This window comes from Cydia strobilella, chromosome 6, assembly GCF_947568885.1.
Source record: "Cydia strobilella chromosome 6, ilCydStro3.1, whole genome shotgun sequence".
Classification (NCBI taxonomy): domain Eukaryota; kingdom Metazoa; phylum Arthropoda; class Insecta; order Lepidoptera; family Tortricidae; genus Cydia; species Cydia strobilella.
Genome location: NC_086046.1, coordinates 2656576 through 2674090, shown reverse-complemented (window position 1 = coordinate 2674090; position 17515 = coordinate 2656576). Strand labels below are relative to the sequence as shown.

At 36.9% G+C, this 17515-nt stretch overlaps 1 protein-coding gene across 5 annotated transcripts in view; it reads left to right on the top strand.

The window, feature by feature from the left end:
* Positions 1-17515, top strand: part of LOC134741936 (protein outspread) — a 427618-nt gene that overhangs the window by 345691 nt on the left and 64412 nt on the right. For all 5 annotated transcript variants that reach the window (XM_063674815.1, XM_063674814.1, XM_063674813.1 and 2 more), the window contains exon 4: positions 2440-2628. In XM_063674815.1, coding sequence (XP_063530885.1) covers positions 2440-2628 — 189 coding nt within the window. The remainder of the gene's footprint in view (positions 1-2439; positions 2629-17515) is intronic.

Below are 17515 nucleotides of genomic sequence, written 5' to 3'. Positions count from 1 at the left end.
ATATGCTAACATGGAGGTGTTCTGATGACGCAACCGGTAGGTAGCCAAAGGAACTCCTCGATGGAAAAACACAAACACTTCTAGTTTAGGCACATTAGAAAGATCTTAAGAAGTACTCGATAGACATGCAAATGAGAAGAAGTACAGTCAGCAATAAAAGTGTCACAAAAAAATTTTTTGACAGTTACTTGTTAAATAAGTCAATCGTCGTTAATTTAAACCAGCTGAGCTCAAGAGGGAAATAGTTGCCGCGTCTTCCTGAGTTACAAGTCAGGGGATTGTAATAGCCTGGTTACACCTTACTCCATTGTGATAAGGCGAAAGTTGTCTACATATATTTGACTAGGAGCTTCATCCATGACGCATGCTCCTGCGCACTCCATCCGACTAATTGCCGGACCTGTGACCCTGCCGGTCCGGTCCCGACAGTTATCCTAGCGGTATGCTAATATGTCCTCTCTTGACGTGCATTTACTTGCAAGTTGCGAGATGTCAGTGTGACTCATGCAGTTTCCTGAGAAAAACTCTTTTACATCCATACTAATATTATAAATGCGAAACTCTGTCTGTCTGTCTGTGTGTTACCTCTTCATGCTTAAACCGCTGAACCGATTCAGTTGAAATTTGACAGAGATAGTTTGAGTCCCTTGAAGCACATAGGATAGTTTTTATCCCGAAAATCATATCTTAAGAGGGTGAAAATTATTTCAGTTCCGCCCCGAAAGCACAGAATAACCGAAAGTGAGATAATTGATGTTTGATGTTTGTTTGATGTTTGATGTATGCTCAAATTGAATTGCCTTTACATTTTATCAAGGCGTTAGAAGTTACAATTGTCCCTCAAATAAGGATATAAGGAAGTTGGTATAGGGTATCAGTAAAAAGCAGATAGGATAAAAAAGAAGCTACCCAAAATACTAATTCTACGCAGACGAAGTCGCGGGGAAAAGCTAGTTCTAACATTAATGTAGCATAATATTTACTGTCGGTTTTGATCATTTAAATCATGCGATTAATTTTAAAACAAATTGCGTATTCCAGAAGTCTTTAAACGGTATTTGAAGTTAATGATACAATCAATACCTGTTAAAACATCTTACGAGCACTTCTAGTCTTGACGATGTGACTGATAACGATAATCATTTCATCTCTGTCGCATCGCTAGTGGAGACAGAAAAAATCCATCCAACACCATCTCGACTTACACCTTAGAATATACCTTAGTTAGATACATTAAGAGTTGATTTTAGATTGTAGTTTTGTAGTAATGAAAAGGCTTGATTTAATTGCTAGTATTAATGAACTGTTAACTAATAGTGCGTGTCAGAATGAGGTATGTTATAGCTGATGAGAACAGGCCAGTGTCTACGGAGAAATAGCTTAGAGCTATGGAGCTTTATCAGAACACGGTAGTCATTTGCGGGTTAGCGGTGTAATTTATATTAATTAATTATGTGGTTTGTATCTAAACTGTATTTCAAACGATATTTAATTGTAGCTTTACACGAAAGATACATTTAACATAACAACCGATCTGATATTACCGATAGGTTAAGTCATGTTCGGGCAAAACGCTGCGTTGTCTTGAGATATTTTATGCCATTTATCGGGTCATTAAATATTGACAATGCAATTGTTGTTCGTGCCATTTAGTTAACCAATATTGTAGCAATGATTTATATAAAAGGGTTCGTGTATTGCTTAGTTCAGTTTGTTATCATGCCAAAATTTTCGGGACCATACTCGTACGAGTATGCTAATCATCAATACTTTTTTATTTTTGTAATCTCCTCTTCTTTACGCGAATTTCGTGGTTAACAGAATATTATTTGTCAGAAATACACTTCGCAAACCACGTATCGCAGAAAGAATACTTTTAGTCGAATGATACTTTCGCATAAATAAATACTTGCCATAATAGTCATTTCGCATAATATTCATTTGGCAGAATTTTCTAAGTGGGTTAGGTTAGGGTTTTCTGCCTAATAATATTATGCGAAAAGAAATTCTGCAAAGTAATATTATGCGAAAAGCATTATGCCAAAAGTATTTCTGCAAAACGATATTTCTACCAAGTAACATTATGCAATAGAAAATTCTGTCAAAAAATTTTCTGCAACACAATAGGGAACCGACTTTCGTAATATGATGATCCTGTCCATATTTGACACTCATATTAATGACCGAGTAGATCGAAGGTCTCCTTTTTAGCTTGGACGTTAAAGTTGACGTATGGCCGGATGTTCTCTTCTACAGGTCCCATTTTGCAACCGATTCAAGATAATATTAATACTATTATTTTGTCGATTTGGTTTTTCACATTGCGGAGCCATGGGGTTCAGGTCTACAGGTCACAGAGTCACTAAACTAATATCTTCCTCTTTAAAAAATCAAAGAAATCTCAACAAAGCATTAACCATGTTTTTTCTTCTTCCACAGCCAGACACAGTCCCACAAGCCAGCATCGATATGACGACGGTCCTGGAGGTGAGCGAGGCGGACTCCGTCACCGGCCATGCACATAGCCTGGCGGTAACGGCGCCGGAACGAGTCACGTTCGTGAAGGGAACATGTAGAGAAGAGGCGAGATGGTGGGCTGATGTGCTGAGCGTGTATCCAAGGAGTAAGGTAAGAGACACCTTAAACTTTATATATTGGCCTTTGGGCTGTATAAATCAGGGACCGTTACCGGTATAACTAAAAATTTAAGTAATGAGATACTTTTCACAATATTTCTTTGATATTAAATAATTTCACGGTTTAGACATGTTTCGGAGAGCCTAGGTCTCCTTTCTCAAGCACTAATAGCATTTCTTTGATATTATAGAATAGTATTTATCACATTAGCATTAAATTAAGTGCATAAATATACATAAACAACCGTGATATCGAAATTGAATTGGGTCCCTGGTATAAATTAACGAGAATAACTACCTATATAGAAGTCTGACTAGTTCAAAATTGACCCTACGGAAATTGTGCCGCGAGCGACTCAACTGTACCTACTGTACGAGGGTCAAAATTCTTTTCGTTGTCTTGTTTTTTGTCCCCAAAAAATGTGACAGAGTGGAGCTTTTTGTATGGGGTGAAATTAAGTTTAAATTTTTTCTCGTGTGAATTATAATCTACAGCTAGCTACATGCAATAGCACTTGAGTGTTTTATTTATCTAATAAAAGACAAAAATACAAGCGTGACAGAGTGGTCAGAAACAAGACAACGAAAAGAATTTTGACTCACGCATCTTGACAACGTCAAAAGACCCTACGGAAATTGTGCCGCGAGCGACACAACTGTATCTACTGGAGGTTTGACATATCACCGCTATACTTACTCAACCTCGTATCTGCAACACTCATTTGATGACAAAAACACCCGTATTCCGAATGAAAGAAAAGCGACATTTCCATCAAATGATTGTTGCAGATATGAGGTTGAGTAAGTATAGCGATGATATATAATTTTACTGACCAATCACATTTTCTTTAATACCTAGCGGGAAATCCGAAGCCATTCAGGATATTTTCGATCCCTCTAAACTCAAATTTAGTACCTTACTAGTCATTAGCATAGAGAAATAAGTGCTCACTTCATACATCTGTACTTAACATAAGTAAAACTTAGTATTTATTATGTTAGTTTTATGGGAGGTATGGTGAAACATATTAAATAATAATAATGTCTTCGGTTACCGCGATAGTTACTCATGAAATAAAACTATGGAAACGGATTATATCGTCGGGATGTATTATAAATTCAATATACGCGATATAAAATATATAAAATATTATAATATGATTATTTATATGAAATATTATTATAAATAAATGAGTATGAGTAATCCGTTTTCATAGTTTTATTTAATATTAATATTAAGTTTAAAACTGGCTTAAACCTTAATAAAATAAAATATACATTTGTTTCGGACCACATATACTTAAATCTATAAAAGGTTAGTTAAAAAGAATGCCAGATCAGATTAGACTTTATTAGCAAAAGCTTGAGAATAATTGTAAGTTATATAAATGTGAAATATACCAACATAACTATAATTCATAATTTAAATGTAATAACCGCGGCACCACAAAGGATTGATTGTGATAAACTGGAGTATATTCTGAATTCCCAATAGCATTCTTAATAATTGGTGCGCCCACGGCTAACGGTCATCAACGACTCAATATAGACACAAACAAACAGACAAGAGTAACAGACCAATTCTGTATTAACAATCTGATATAGTTTTCAACGTGTTTTGATACGACCTTGACCGTGACCAATCATACGTCAACGTCAGCTTGAGTCTTTTGACGCGGCCCAAGGTCGTATCGAAATGAAATGAAAACCATATCAAATGTTAAAATAGGATAGGCTCCTGGCTCCTCCTAATATGGCCCGAGTAATATAGGGTACATGAGAGGGGTAGGAATTATTGTTTCTATGGCTGTGTTCTGTCGTCGTTTATCTAGTGGGCGGGGTTGTTTATTTCAGTGCGTATGACAGGTACCAATACACGCAAACATAATTAATTAATTCCGTTTTTATTTGAAATTTAACTGGACTACTGTGCAATGTAAAAGGGGATAAAATTGTGATATTTTATCTCAGTAGGTAACATAAGCAATAATCGAATTAAAACTTGTTTTTAGTCACTCGCGCGACATGTTTTGGAGAGCCTAGGTCTCCTTTCTCAAGCACTAACACTTAACAGTCGTCGTAACGGCCATCGTGAACGCTGCTAGCACTGTTAGTGCTTAAGAAAGGAGACCTAGGCTCTCCGAAACATGTCGCACGAGTGACTAAAAATACGTGAGTTTGAACATACAAATTAGTTTAATACTTTAATGTAACCTAAGCTCTCTCTAGACTCTTTTAATCGCACGACATATCAATAAAGTGACGTTTATATTATCGTGGATAACATCATCCATCTTACGCCTATTGCAGAATTTCCACTTTATTGTTAAAAGGAATATTGAGGTGTGCGAATTTATCCGCCTCTTTATACAATTCTGGCAAATTACGTCAAATAACGCGTAATATACTGTAATAAAGACAAATCCTTCATTTAACTGGCTTTCTAAGAACCGAGTTGCAGACAAGTTTGTACACAATACACTGTGCTGCATTTGACGCACGTTGGCTAACATTGTCTAAGATATCTTGTGGTTTGTATCGTGCGTCATCCTTTTGACCGTGTCGCTTGGTGGCGCTTTGCGTCAGACGACATTCATTAGTTTCATTACACATCCTTATGAAAAAGTGTCGCCAATTTTTGCCCAACTAACAAAAGCTATCATATTCAAACGTATAACAGTATAAACGAAATTATACCATTATACAACACAATACTTTTTATTTTAGTTCACGCCTCGTACATAATATGATAATTTAACTAAATAGAATATAAAACGGATATCTGACTCCACTCCACACTCAAACTACATGTAGTTTTGTGAAGCGTTGGTAACCTGTGACTGTAACATTTAATTACAATAATACAAAATAACAGAAACTTATTGTAGAATTTGCACATTATATACGGGACGTATTCGAAAAGAACAGTGAAAAGATGATAAAAGGTAATATTTAAATAGTCCCTCATTACAGACGAACAAGCCTGCAGCTACTCGTATCTCTCAGCTCTCAAATAAAACATTAGCAACATTGTAAGGTCATGCTTAAGGCTGATAAACTATAAGAATACCAGTTTATTTGTAATTTAAATAATTCGAATATATTATTATATTTCATTAAATGAACAGTTTATTATGTGCTCATTTTTTACTACCTCACTGAGAGGGTATTATTTTGATGTGTTGGAAATGAATAGATAGTTGAAAGTGTTGAAACATAGCGGTGTTACATTTTATTGTTTTTTTTACCTGACTAAAATACACCTCTATGCCTGTGTGGTGGTGCCTATTGACTCTATTTCCATTATTAACAAGCTTCTGTCAAATTTTACAAGCCGTTGATAAGCGTTTGTGCCCCCTATTTTGACGTTTGTCTGTTTTTTTGAAAAATACACGATTTAACACAGCAAAATTTTATGAATAACGGGGTTAATGGCTAAAAAAATATATTTTACGGCATTGTAGCATGCCTCAAAAATTATGTGGCTAAGTGTCACGCGACTTAACGTCTCTGGAATGATATTTAACCTGATTCTGCCGCTTCATGGTCGCATTAAGCTTAATTCTTTGAAGTCGCTAATTACCACTTCTAAAAGAAAAGGATTAAGGGTTACCTCAGAATGGCAATTACTGTTATAATTACGTAATATTGTTATTAATATTATCTTTTAATTTTATACAATTAATCATAATGGAATCTTTTAAGATTATCCGGTTATATAAGATGAACCCAGGAACGTGCGGAGCGTAATTTTTTACCAAATGGACAAGTTTTTAATTACAAATTGAGATATGTACAGTTTAGAGGACATAATGTGTTTATGTTTAACCATGTAATTATATTGTCGTAAAAACACATTTAGTTTAAATCGTGCACCATGTTATCTGAAATTATGAATATTTCAATGTCAAGAAAAAAAGGATTACGACGAATTGAGAACCTCCTCTATTTTAAAAAGTCTGTTAAGAATTCTTCAATACAAATTAAATAGAAGAGGCTGCCGGCTGTCTTCGTCGCTTTAAATGTGTGAAATCTGCAATTCAAATGACTAGCCATTTCACATAAACGTGTATTTAGACCGTCATTATGTAAAAAACGTAATAAGTAATTTTCCTATGGAAAAGCTCATTATTTAGCACTTGGCTAATAGGGGCAATAAATTGAAACGTTCATAGAGCGACAGCCTAATGCGAGCGCGCGCGCAGGGCCGCTAGCATGCTGCGGGGAAGGCACAGTCCTGCTTCGGAGGCACTATCGACTAGGCTAGGATGCCGTCATATACTTAGGGTCGGTTCCACCAAAGATAGATATAACTCCGTAATAGATGGATACAGTCTAAGGAAGAAACTTGCCTCGAAAATCACGAAAATTTGATTCTCGATCAGATGGCGCCACTAGTTTTGGCCTACTCTCGTATAGAGGGCGTTGACTGTTTCGTTTGTTATTTATAATTTTAACGCATACCAGTGAAAGAACATGGGTCAAAATCATATAAAAATAATTAATGCAAATAAAAAAAACATTTATCCATATTTAAATACATTTTAACGTATTTTTATAAATCTTCATTTTTAGTTTTAAAGTATGTCGATAGATGGCAGTGAATTTAAAGTGGTTACAAAATTTACCATGACAGTACAGTATCTTATTATATCCTCATTGGTTCCACCACTGTTTGTCGTCGTTAAAGAGTTCGCTAAAAGTTATATTGTATGGAAAGTTTCATAGTAAACCGCCGCGGCGCGCCGGGTGACGTTGATCGGTCTGTCAAGTGCGGATGGTGCAACTGGCACTTAGTCTAACGCCAGAACATGCTAGGGCTCAGCACATTACAAATGTAAACACCGTGTTTGGCCTCTTCCTTAGTGCGGGTAATGGTAGCGCGGATGTGGAGAAATTACGCTTGACTGTATTAGCCACTGTGCGGCGCATATTCACAGGAGAGAAACAGAAACATAACGATCGAATTTAAACTATCGTGAGACATATTAACTTAACTAACTTAGCGGTTTCACTCAAGTATTTTTAGTCACTCGCGCGACATGTTTCGGAGAACCTAGGTCTCCATTTTCAAGCAACATCCGAAACATGTCGCGCGAGTGACAAAAAATACGTGAGTGAAACCGCTAAGTTAGTTAAGAAACATAACGAGTTACGACACACCTTAGGAAAAGGAGGGAATATAATGAAAAATCGACCAGTAGGTAAAGAAAGGACGCTTCTTTATCGCACGCGCGTACCGGTATGTAAAACGTACGATACACGTGTGAATTGGTAATTCGTAATTCGTGTCGATTTAAAAAACTCCCTTCGGTCGTATATTAATTTATCGCCACTCGTAGAGGTCAAACGATTAGACGAATCGCCGGATGGTAATCAATGGGTTTCAAGTGTGTTGCCGTCATTTAAGATGGGAGTACGCTTCTTTCTTGAAGGTTTGAGGGTCGTATCGGTCCAGAAATACCGTGGGCGACAGTTCATTCTACAGATTTGCTGTAAGAGGCGGGATGTTTCAGGAGAAACGCACAGTTGAGGACTGCCAACCATCTAAGTGGTGAAGATGGAAATGTTATCGCATACTGAAGTCAATCTTGAAGGCGAACTGTGAAATTTTGTTGTATGTGACAAGTAAGTGTTCGTAATATCCGTCTCCCCTCGTGTGCAGCGTGCTTAAACGATTATCGTTGGCGTGCACCTGATGAGTGCGAAGTGCGAAGGCGTGGCGTTCACACTCACCAATTTTCTTGCTTCCGGAGCTTAATGGTGTGCGCTAAACGTGTGATATTACACAAAAACATGCTTGACTAGATCAGATCTTACTTACTAGACTATTAAGAGGGAAAAACCGGCAGGACTATAAAGATTCCAGGAGAAAAACGATGAGTGTTTTCCAAATTTGTTTTTATGATCATTCTTTAAAGTTCTCGTGATGTTCGCGATTTTAGGTCCGATATGACCTTCGAACCTTCAAGAAAAGAACGTACTCCTATCTAAAAAGACGGCAACGCATTCTTTGATATAATTTGTAAAGTTTTACAGTTAGTGTTCTCCTCGCTTTGATGTGGTGAAAACTTTAACCCTCGCAACGCTTAAGATTTCCCTTATCGAACCACTCGCTACGCTCATAACTAAATTTTGGAATCATTCGCCTGCTCGGATATCAACCAATATTAGCACGAGGAGTTAAACAACTGCTAACTTGTGAAACAAATTTCTATTTTTTATTTAAACTTGGATAAGTCAACTGACGACGAAGACAACTGCGATTCGAAAATTTTCTAGTGAGAATTTTTAATCCGGTTGCTATATATTTTTCAATTAATCTTATAATTGCTCCATAAAATCGATAAAAGATCGATGATCCACACTTCTGCTAACCCAACCAAGCCCATCATTACCTAACCAACGATCAGTTCATCACGTTTTAAACGAGTCTGCCCATTGACCACAGGAAGCCAGCGCAGGTTTTTGCTATCCGTACTATACTGGTCTATGCTATAATCAGAAAGGTCTTACGTCTCTATGGCACTTTAAAGAACGGACATTGTGACTTGCCCTTCGCTATGCTGCCCTAAGCTAAACATCAGTATTTTCATAGAGTAACTTATACTAGAGCGGTACTATCATAGTAAATTTTGTAACCCCAGTAAATTCACTGCCATCTGTCGACACACTTTAAAACTAAAAATGAAGATTTATAAAAATACGATAAAATGTATTTAAATATGGATAAATGATTTTTTTTATTTGCATTAATTATTTTTATCATTTTGACCCATGTTCTTTCACTGATATGCGTTAAAATTGTTAAATAACAAACGAAACCGTCAACGCCATCCATACGACAGTAGGCCGAAGCTAGTAGCGCCCTCTGAACGAGAATCAAATTTTCTTGATTTTCGAGGCACGTTTTTTCCTTAGACTGTATCCATCTATTACGGAGTTATACATTAACATCTTTGGTATTTTTAATGAAAATTGAATGCATACATCCACCTTAAAATCTTAATCTTGAAGTTCCACTTTCAAGATCACTTGTTATTAAGATACCGCCTTTTAGCTACGGAGGGCAGTATGTTGTAGGTGTTTTAAAAAAGACGTCGGACAAGTCAAATCTTGATGATTGTATGTCGTGTTATGTGAAGAAGACAATTGACTGAATAGTCGGACTAGTTTTCTGCCCTTGGTCTTTTTGTTTGCGTCACGAGTTTAATTGATTCGAGGTTTTGCTCTATTTTGTGACAGTACCGGTTTAACCGGAGCCCACATGTCAAAATCTAGTTTTGGTATTCATTATACACAATTATCATGAAGCCCTTCAAAATGAGCTTTGTTTCCTTCCCTCTTTACGCTTATTTTGTAAATTAACTTAACAAAGCCCCCATTCCCTTTATAAGAGAATGAGAGGATGGATAAACGTGAATCTTCTGTTTTGTATTAGTTTTTCATTTTTGCATTTGTACCTACTGTTTGTCCTCTACTTAAGACCATATAATGTACCCAGTCTGTATGATACTGTCTGTTTTAAATTTCACATTTCGCTGTAATGCTGTGTAATTTTTTATGCATCAATAAAAAATAAAAAAATAAAAAAATAATAGTAACAAGCATTAGCCATAGATTGATTGATTGATAAATTTATTTTGAGGTTGTGCAATAGAGGATTTGTATTTTTTGTATTGTACTGATAGAAATATCCATACTAATATTATAAATGCGAAAGTCTGTCTGTCCGTGTGTTACCTCTTCACGCTTAAACCGTTGAACCGATTTAGTTGAAATTTGGCATAGAGATAGTTTCGAGTCCCGGAGAAGGACATCGGATAGTTTTGATCCTGAAAAATCATCCCTTAAGAGCGTGAAAAGCGGGGTGGAATTAAGATAATAAATGAATTGCCTGATAATTTGTGTGCATATGTTTAAATTGCATACAAATACAAATAATTTATTGAAAAAAGTATTGTACAGAGGTTCATCTTAAAGACTAAGAGTTGTTAGTAGAGGAAAGTGGGTTACAAATGATTGTCAAGAATGATTGCCATGAGACTTTATCCAGGCGCTATACATTAGCTGCTGTTACTAAGTCCACGCAGACGAAGTCGCGGGCAAAACCTAGTATACATATAATAAATAAATACAATAATAATAAATATTACAGGATAATAGTATACAGTTCGATCTAGTCCCACTGCAAGCTCAATAAGGCTTGTGTTCTGGGTACTAGACGACAGACGACGATGTAGGTATAAACATATAGAATAGAATAGAATAGAATGGAATGGAATGGAATGGAATGGAATGGAATGGAATGGAATGGAATGGAATGGAATGGAATGGAATGGAATGGAATGGAATGGAATGGAATGGAATGGAATGGAATGGAATGGAATGGAATGGAATGGAATGGAATGGAATGGAATGGAATGGAATGGAATGGAATGGAATGGAATGGAATGGAATGGAATGGAATGGAATGGAATGGAATGGAATGGAATGGAATGGAATGGAATGGAATGGAATGGAATGGAATGGAATGGAATGGAATGGAATGGAATGGAATGGAATGGAATGGAATGGAATGGAATGGAATGGAATGGAATGGAATGGAATGGAATGGAATGGAATGGAATGGAATGGAATGGAATGGAATGGAATGGAATGGAATGGAATGGAATGGAATGGAATGGAATGGAATGGAATGGAATGGAATGGAATGGAATGGAATGGAATGGAATGGAATGGAATGGAATGGAATGGAATGGAATGGAATGGAATGGAATGGAATGGAATGGAATGGAATGGAATGGAATGGAATGGAATGGAATGGAATGGAATGGAATGGAATGGAATGGAATGGAATGGAATGGAATGGAATGGAATGGAATGGAATGGAATGGAATGGAATGGAATGGAATGGAATGGAATAGTTTATTTCACAAACAGATTTACAAAAAATAGTTACCAGGTGCCCCCGCACTAGGTTGCGCCTGTATCGCGGGGAACCAGTTACATTTGTACAACAGAATTTTGTTTCGTATGCAAGTCATACTTTATCATATAACATAAATTTAAAATTTAAATGTAACTTAAAACTAAAAACTTAAATAAACTAAGGTTAGGTGACACACTGTATATTCAAATTCAAATTCAAATTCAAATGTTTTATTCGTGATAAACTTAAAACTAAAATTACATACAAAAGTATACTAAAGCTATAGGAACTTATAAAATAGGTAGGAGTTGAAGTTTACCACGAAATGGTCTCGCCTCAGCATAATGCTGAACCGAAGGTCAGCGCTGATCTTCCGGCGGGACCATTTTGGGTCACGATCGCAGCCGTACGACACGGCCCAACCATAAGCTGAACGCAGCCTAACATATAATAGCTTCTGTCTCTCTGTAATTCAGTGATTGAAGTAATTTAAAAGTAGTATTTTTGGCCTCGTTTACAGTGCTGTTCCTTAAGTCACAAAGCTTGAGAATGGCGCCTGCCTGGCTGCCTTTATGTAGTCCCCTACATAAAGGCAGCATCCTATAACGCCATTCTATATACTGAAAAACTACAGCCACTTAAATTGCACCAATTATTTTCAATTCAAAACTATATAAGTAGCAATAAATAATTTCAAATGCATCTCGCGATCAAGGAAGCAGTCGATGACTCGATACCATCATAAACTCCTTAGGGCACTCTCACACTAACTCAAGTAACTCATGTGGTGACTACCAATAAGATATAATTTCAAACGTTCTTACTACTCTTAACGCTGCAAGTGAAAACGAACCTTGCCAGTCAAATATTAAGGTTGTATTTAGAAGGACGATTGTTGAAGTCCTTTAGTGGGTTTATTTATTAAAGGCAGTCATTTGCGACCATATTAGACGCAGGCGCAAAAACGCGTCCGTTTGACGGCTGCGGCTGTCATGCGCTGTTACTCGCAGAGCAGATTAATACACAGATATAATGTGAGTTGACTAAGAGCACGCCAGGCTGTGCTCAGAGTAGGGTTCCTTCTAGAACCTACTACGAGTACTTATATAAACTAAAGTTCAAAAACTAGAAACAACAAATCGTCAGAAAGATGTTATCTTATAAATAATCGTGGGTAAAACAATAGAATCGAACCACGCTAAACTTATGCTATGTCAAGTATGGAGCTTATAGGTATTAAGTGCAAAGTTAGCGTAGTCAGTCTATCGATTTTCTTTAGCAACATTTTCTTTATGTATTCATGAAAAATTCTAATAAAAAATATAAATAAATAAGGGTTTTCACGCAAAATAGGCTCAATAATAAGACGTCGAGTTGGGGAAACCAAGCCCGCGAAAACCTATAAACCTATAAATAAGGGGAAAACACAGTAAACTATTATTTAACAACAACGAAACTTTTCAATGATTTGTACAGATTTTCTGAATATGGTTGGAACAATTTAAATACTACAAATAAACATGGCAAATTGATGGCTTTTCAATTGAATCTCTTTACAGATTGCTCCAATTAATGGGTCCAAGAAAAGGTTTCTTTTTATACAAAAAGTACTGAATTTTCGACTAAATTCACGTCAAAACATGCTCCAGTTTAATAATACATGAATTCATGTCTTCCACGACTTGTCTGGGACCCAGGATTGTGGTGTCGCCAGATGTGACCCAGACTGTGGGTCACATCTGGCGACAGTGGCGACACCACAATCCAGATACGGGGTCGTTTGAAATTTGCTATCAAACACACATGGAACACTGATTGGACTAAATCAGAGGTAATTTCAGTTATCGTGTTTCCCTATACTGATACTGTTTTTAAAGAAGTGCCAGTGTGAGTGTGCCAATAACGGACATCGAATTTTATCGCCATTCCTTGGAGTTATGTCTTCTTAATATCCTATCGAAAGAAAGATTAGCAATGCTTAAACAAGAGCCTGTTTCGGTTCTTTTTCCTAGGATTTCGTTGGACCTTTCACATATATTTTTGATATGAGAAATACTATAGTAAGTTTGTCTGTCCGTCTGCCAGTTACCTTATCACGGCTAAACTATTGAACCGCCCTTGATCAAATTTGGCACGATATTTTGAAAATTCATCTCTGAAAAGAAGTAGGGGTAATTATAATGGATAATCCCTAAAATTCGCTAAAAGTTGCTAAAGTCCCATATTCGACTGATATATTAATAAAACGATGACAGCCGTCCAAAAAGGCATTGCCCTGGTTATTGTCAAACGGCCCAACTCTGGTGGATGACATCATGCGCTAATACACATCTGATCGCCGGCTGCGTGTGCGCACCTAATTGTAACTGGGTCGCGCAGTTTCAGGAACCTGTCCCAGTTTGAGACCAGTGTTACAAACGCTTGCCGAATTGATCGCTCCAACAAACCATTATACTTAAGACGAAAGTGGAGGACCCGCGCGATATCGACTTTGTATACAAACGTAGTCCTCATTTTCCTCTCTGGATATTATTATTCGAAACATTTTAACACAATTATTTGTGTATCAACCACAGCTATCAACCACGTTTGATTTTTTTTTTTCGAATTTTTAATTATTACAAAAGTTAGGAGCATTTAAAAATTTGTATGAAATCTGTTTTTCGCTCCTAATTTTTACAATAATCAAAAAATCGAAAAAAGTCAAACGTAAAAACATTTTCCATAATGTCAATATCCAGAGAGGAAAATAGGGACTACGTTTGTATGGAGAAGCTGCCGTCCCCTTTCCTCTTCAGCGCGCATATATTTAGTAACATTCCTAGGGTTGCCATACTTGCCATAAAATCGGACATGTACCAACTTTCAGTCCTTTATCCAGATTGCTACCGGACTCGATTGGAGTACGAATCTACGCATCTATCACGTTACATTAACTAGCCATAGATACACGTACGGATTTGTCCGTCAGATCTGTCTGAAAGATGTGTCCGGCGGACACATCCCTCAATGTGTGGCGAGAATTGTCACAGATTTGTCCGCCGGATGTCTGTCCGCCGTCCGTGGTCAAAACCAACGGATCACACACGGAGCAAACAGAACCGACAGCGGACTGCGCGTGTGTGCGTAGTAACGGATGTGTCCGCCGGATTGCACCTCAGTTGCGCTCTAACGATACGGCAATGACGTTTACTGACAACACAGTATTTTGGGCAAATTTATAGAACTTTATAGGTCTTTACCATGTTTATGGAAGCTCAAGGACAACAAATTGTAAAACAAGGATCTTAAGATCTTTTTTAGAATTGTCCAAATTAAAATGTTATTAAGTAATACTAACTCATTTTAGTTGTAGTATCTTAGTTTTTTAGTATTTAGTATTAATAATTTTAGTTTTAATTTTTAGTTAAGAACTTACTAACAATGCTATGGACCTATGAGTTGTCTGAAAATAAACGAATTTTATTTATTTTTAAACAACAAGTTTACGATCAATTGGTTGAAAAATGTAAATTCCTCTACCAAATGATCGTAAGCTTGTTTCCTCCTTCGAGACATATAAAACCGCCATATATCACAGACAGTTTTTGTTCAGACAGAGACATTGTTGCGGACAACCGTTACTAGCTAAATCCGGATTACAACTACTGATGTCCGTCGCCGTGTGTGGCGAAGTCGCGGATCAGATCCGAGACGTGTACGGCGGACAAATCCGTGCGTGTATGGCTAGCTACTGGTGTCCGTTAACCGAATCGCCCTTGCTCGCGTAACCGATTGGAATATAGGTCGAGTTGCAAACACTCTGGTTTCATGCGTCGGCGTAACAATAACAAGCCTATTCTGGATAACGCATTTTTTTTATTCCACAGGACAATATCTCGCGCGCGAGAATGACTCATCCCTTTCTATTTACAGTAAAAAAACGGGTAGTCCATTTCTCGCGCGATATACTGTCGCAGCGGTCTTGTACACAGTCAGTCGATCAAATGTAGATATAGGAAAAGGGCATATCCACTATATGAAGTGATGCACTATTGTAGCTGTGTGTTATTAAACGATTTTCCATCCTTTTGATGACAAAACCATTTAAATGCGCTTCTTTCATTCGTTTTTTAATCTTGGCATTTTTAAGCTACCTCTAACTCTTTTAACGCGCCCTATAATCTTTCGTAAAACCCTTAATTTCAAAAGCTTTAGGTAGTGTTATTTCGAACACGAAAAGCGTGGGTCTGAGGATCCAGTAAGGCGCGTGCTGCAATTGGACCTGTTTGTTTAAATAACTGATGACAAAAATTTGTGACAGTAATGCAGCCAGCAGTAATGCATTATGTGTAAAGTAATGCTGACGTAATCTGAATCTGAACGATACCTTTAGCCGACACACATTTACAGAACAATTTAAAACGGTTCCCTATTGTGTTGCAGAAAGTTTTTTGACATATTTTTGTATTGCATAATGTTACTTGGCACTGGCAGAAATGTCGTTTGGCAGAATTACCTTTCGCATACTGCTTTTCGCATAATATTACTTTGCAGAATTTCTTTTTGCATAATATTATTTGGCAGAAAACCCGAACCTAACCCACTTAGAAAATTCTGCCAAATGAATATTATGCGAAACGACTATTATGACAAGTATATATTTATGGGAAAGTATCATTCGACTAAAAGTTTTCTGCGATACGTGTTATGCGAAGTGTATTTCGGACAAATAATATTCTATACTGATTTAAACTAACACGATTTTCACTCATAATTTTAAAACTCACACGGGACTTAATCGCGTACAAACTTACGTTTATTTATGGCCTGACGTTTCGAACGTGACGTTACGTTCGTGGTCACAGGCAGACTGGCGAGGAATTGTATCAACATCTTCTTGCCGCGCGGGTTTTGCGAACTACCCGCACTTGATCTTGATTATTAACTTGTACGCTAGGGTTGTCACTTTGCCTACACACAACACTCACGACATCCGATGGTATGTGGTGGGATGTTTTAATTATGAAATAATATTCTGACAGATGAGGGGAACCCATTTAAAACACCATCATCTTCCCAGAATCAGACACCGCCCCGACTATTGCCCGAGTGACCTGAAACGACGCACGTTTGATATTTACGCCGAAATCGAGTTACGACCCGATCGGACGGTTACTCATTTCATTTTACTTCTGTCCTATTTTACTCAGCTAATAAACTTCAGCTCGGTTTAGCGGGGTCCTATTTTATACTGATAAACTGACACTGGTCGATTACATAGATAAAGGAATATTACGTGTTTACGTAAAGTAAAGTTAGCGGCGGAATATATAGTATAATACTTAGACCTCTCAATACATTAAGGTAGAGCTCTCAATACATTTTTGACTTTAAGAGGCCGTAGTCGATTTTGGAGCCAAAATTTAAAATTGATAGATTTAGTCGTTGAAATTTTACACGTTTTGTTACGTAATATCTAAATAATAAGTATTGGTTTCTATTAGCACGTCTTCTCATCTTGCCTTTTAATTATGAGGTCGCGAGCGTGCGTCACCGGTAATATATGAAAATTAGGGGCAGTTTTTAAAAATTCATCAAAAATTTATGGTGGTAAATTATACAAATTGATGTGTAAGAATAGTTTCAGCAAATGTTGTAGATTGTTTAAGTATCAAAATTACGTTGGAATTAAGTCGATTTTCAGAGAAACTGTCACTTGTTTGGAAGTAATTTCTGGAGAAAATTGATTTCGTCTAGCTTTCATTTACACTACTTCAAAGTCATAATAATAAAAATGTAGTCTAATAAACGTCAAGTACAGGATATGTGTAATACAAAATTACCATGTTTAGCCGTTCAAACTTTACGGAATTTACAAATAAGAGCGACAAAATCAGTGCTTTACGCGCGTTTACCTAAACTTCCATCAGAAAAGCAATCATTACTAATTTAGTGAGTCTGTTTT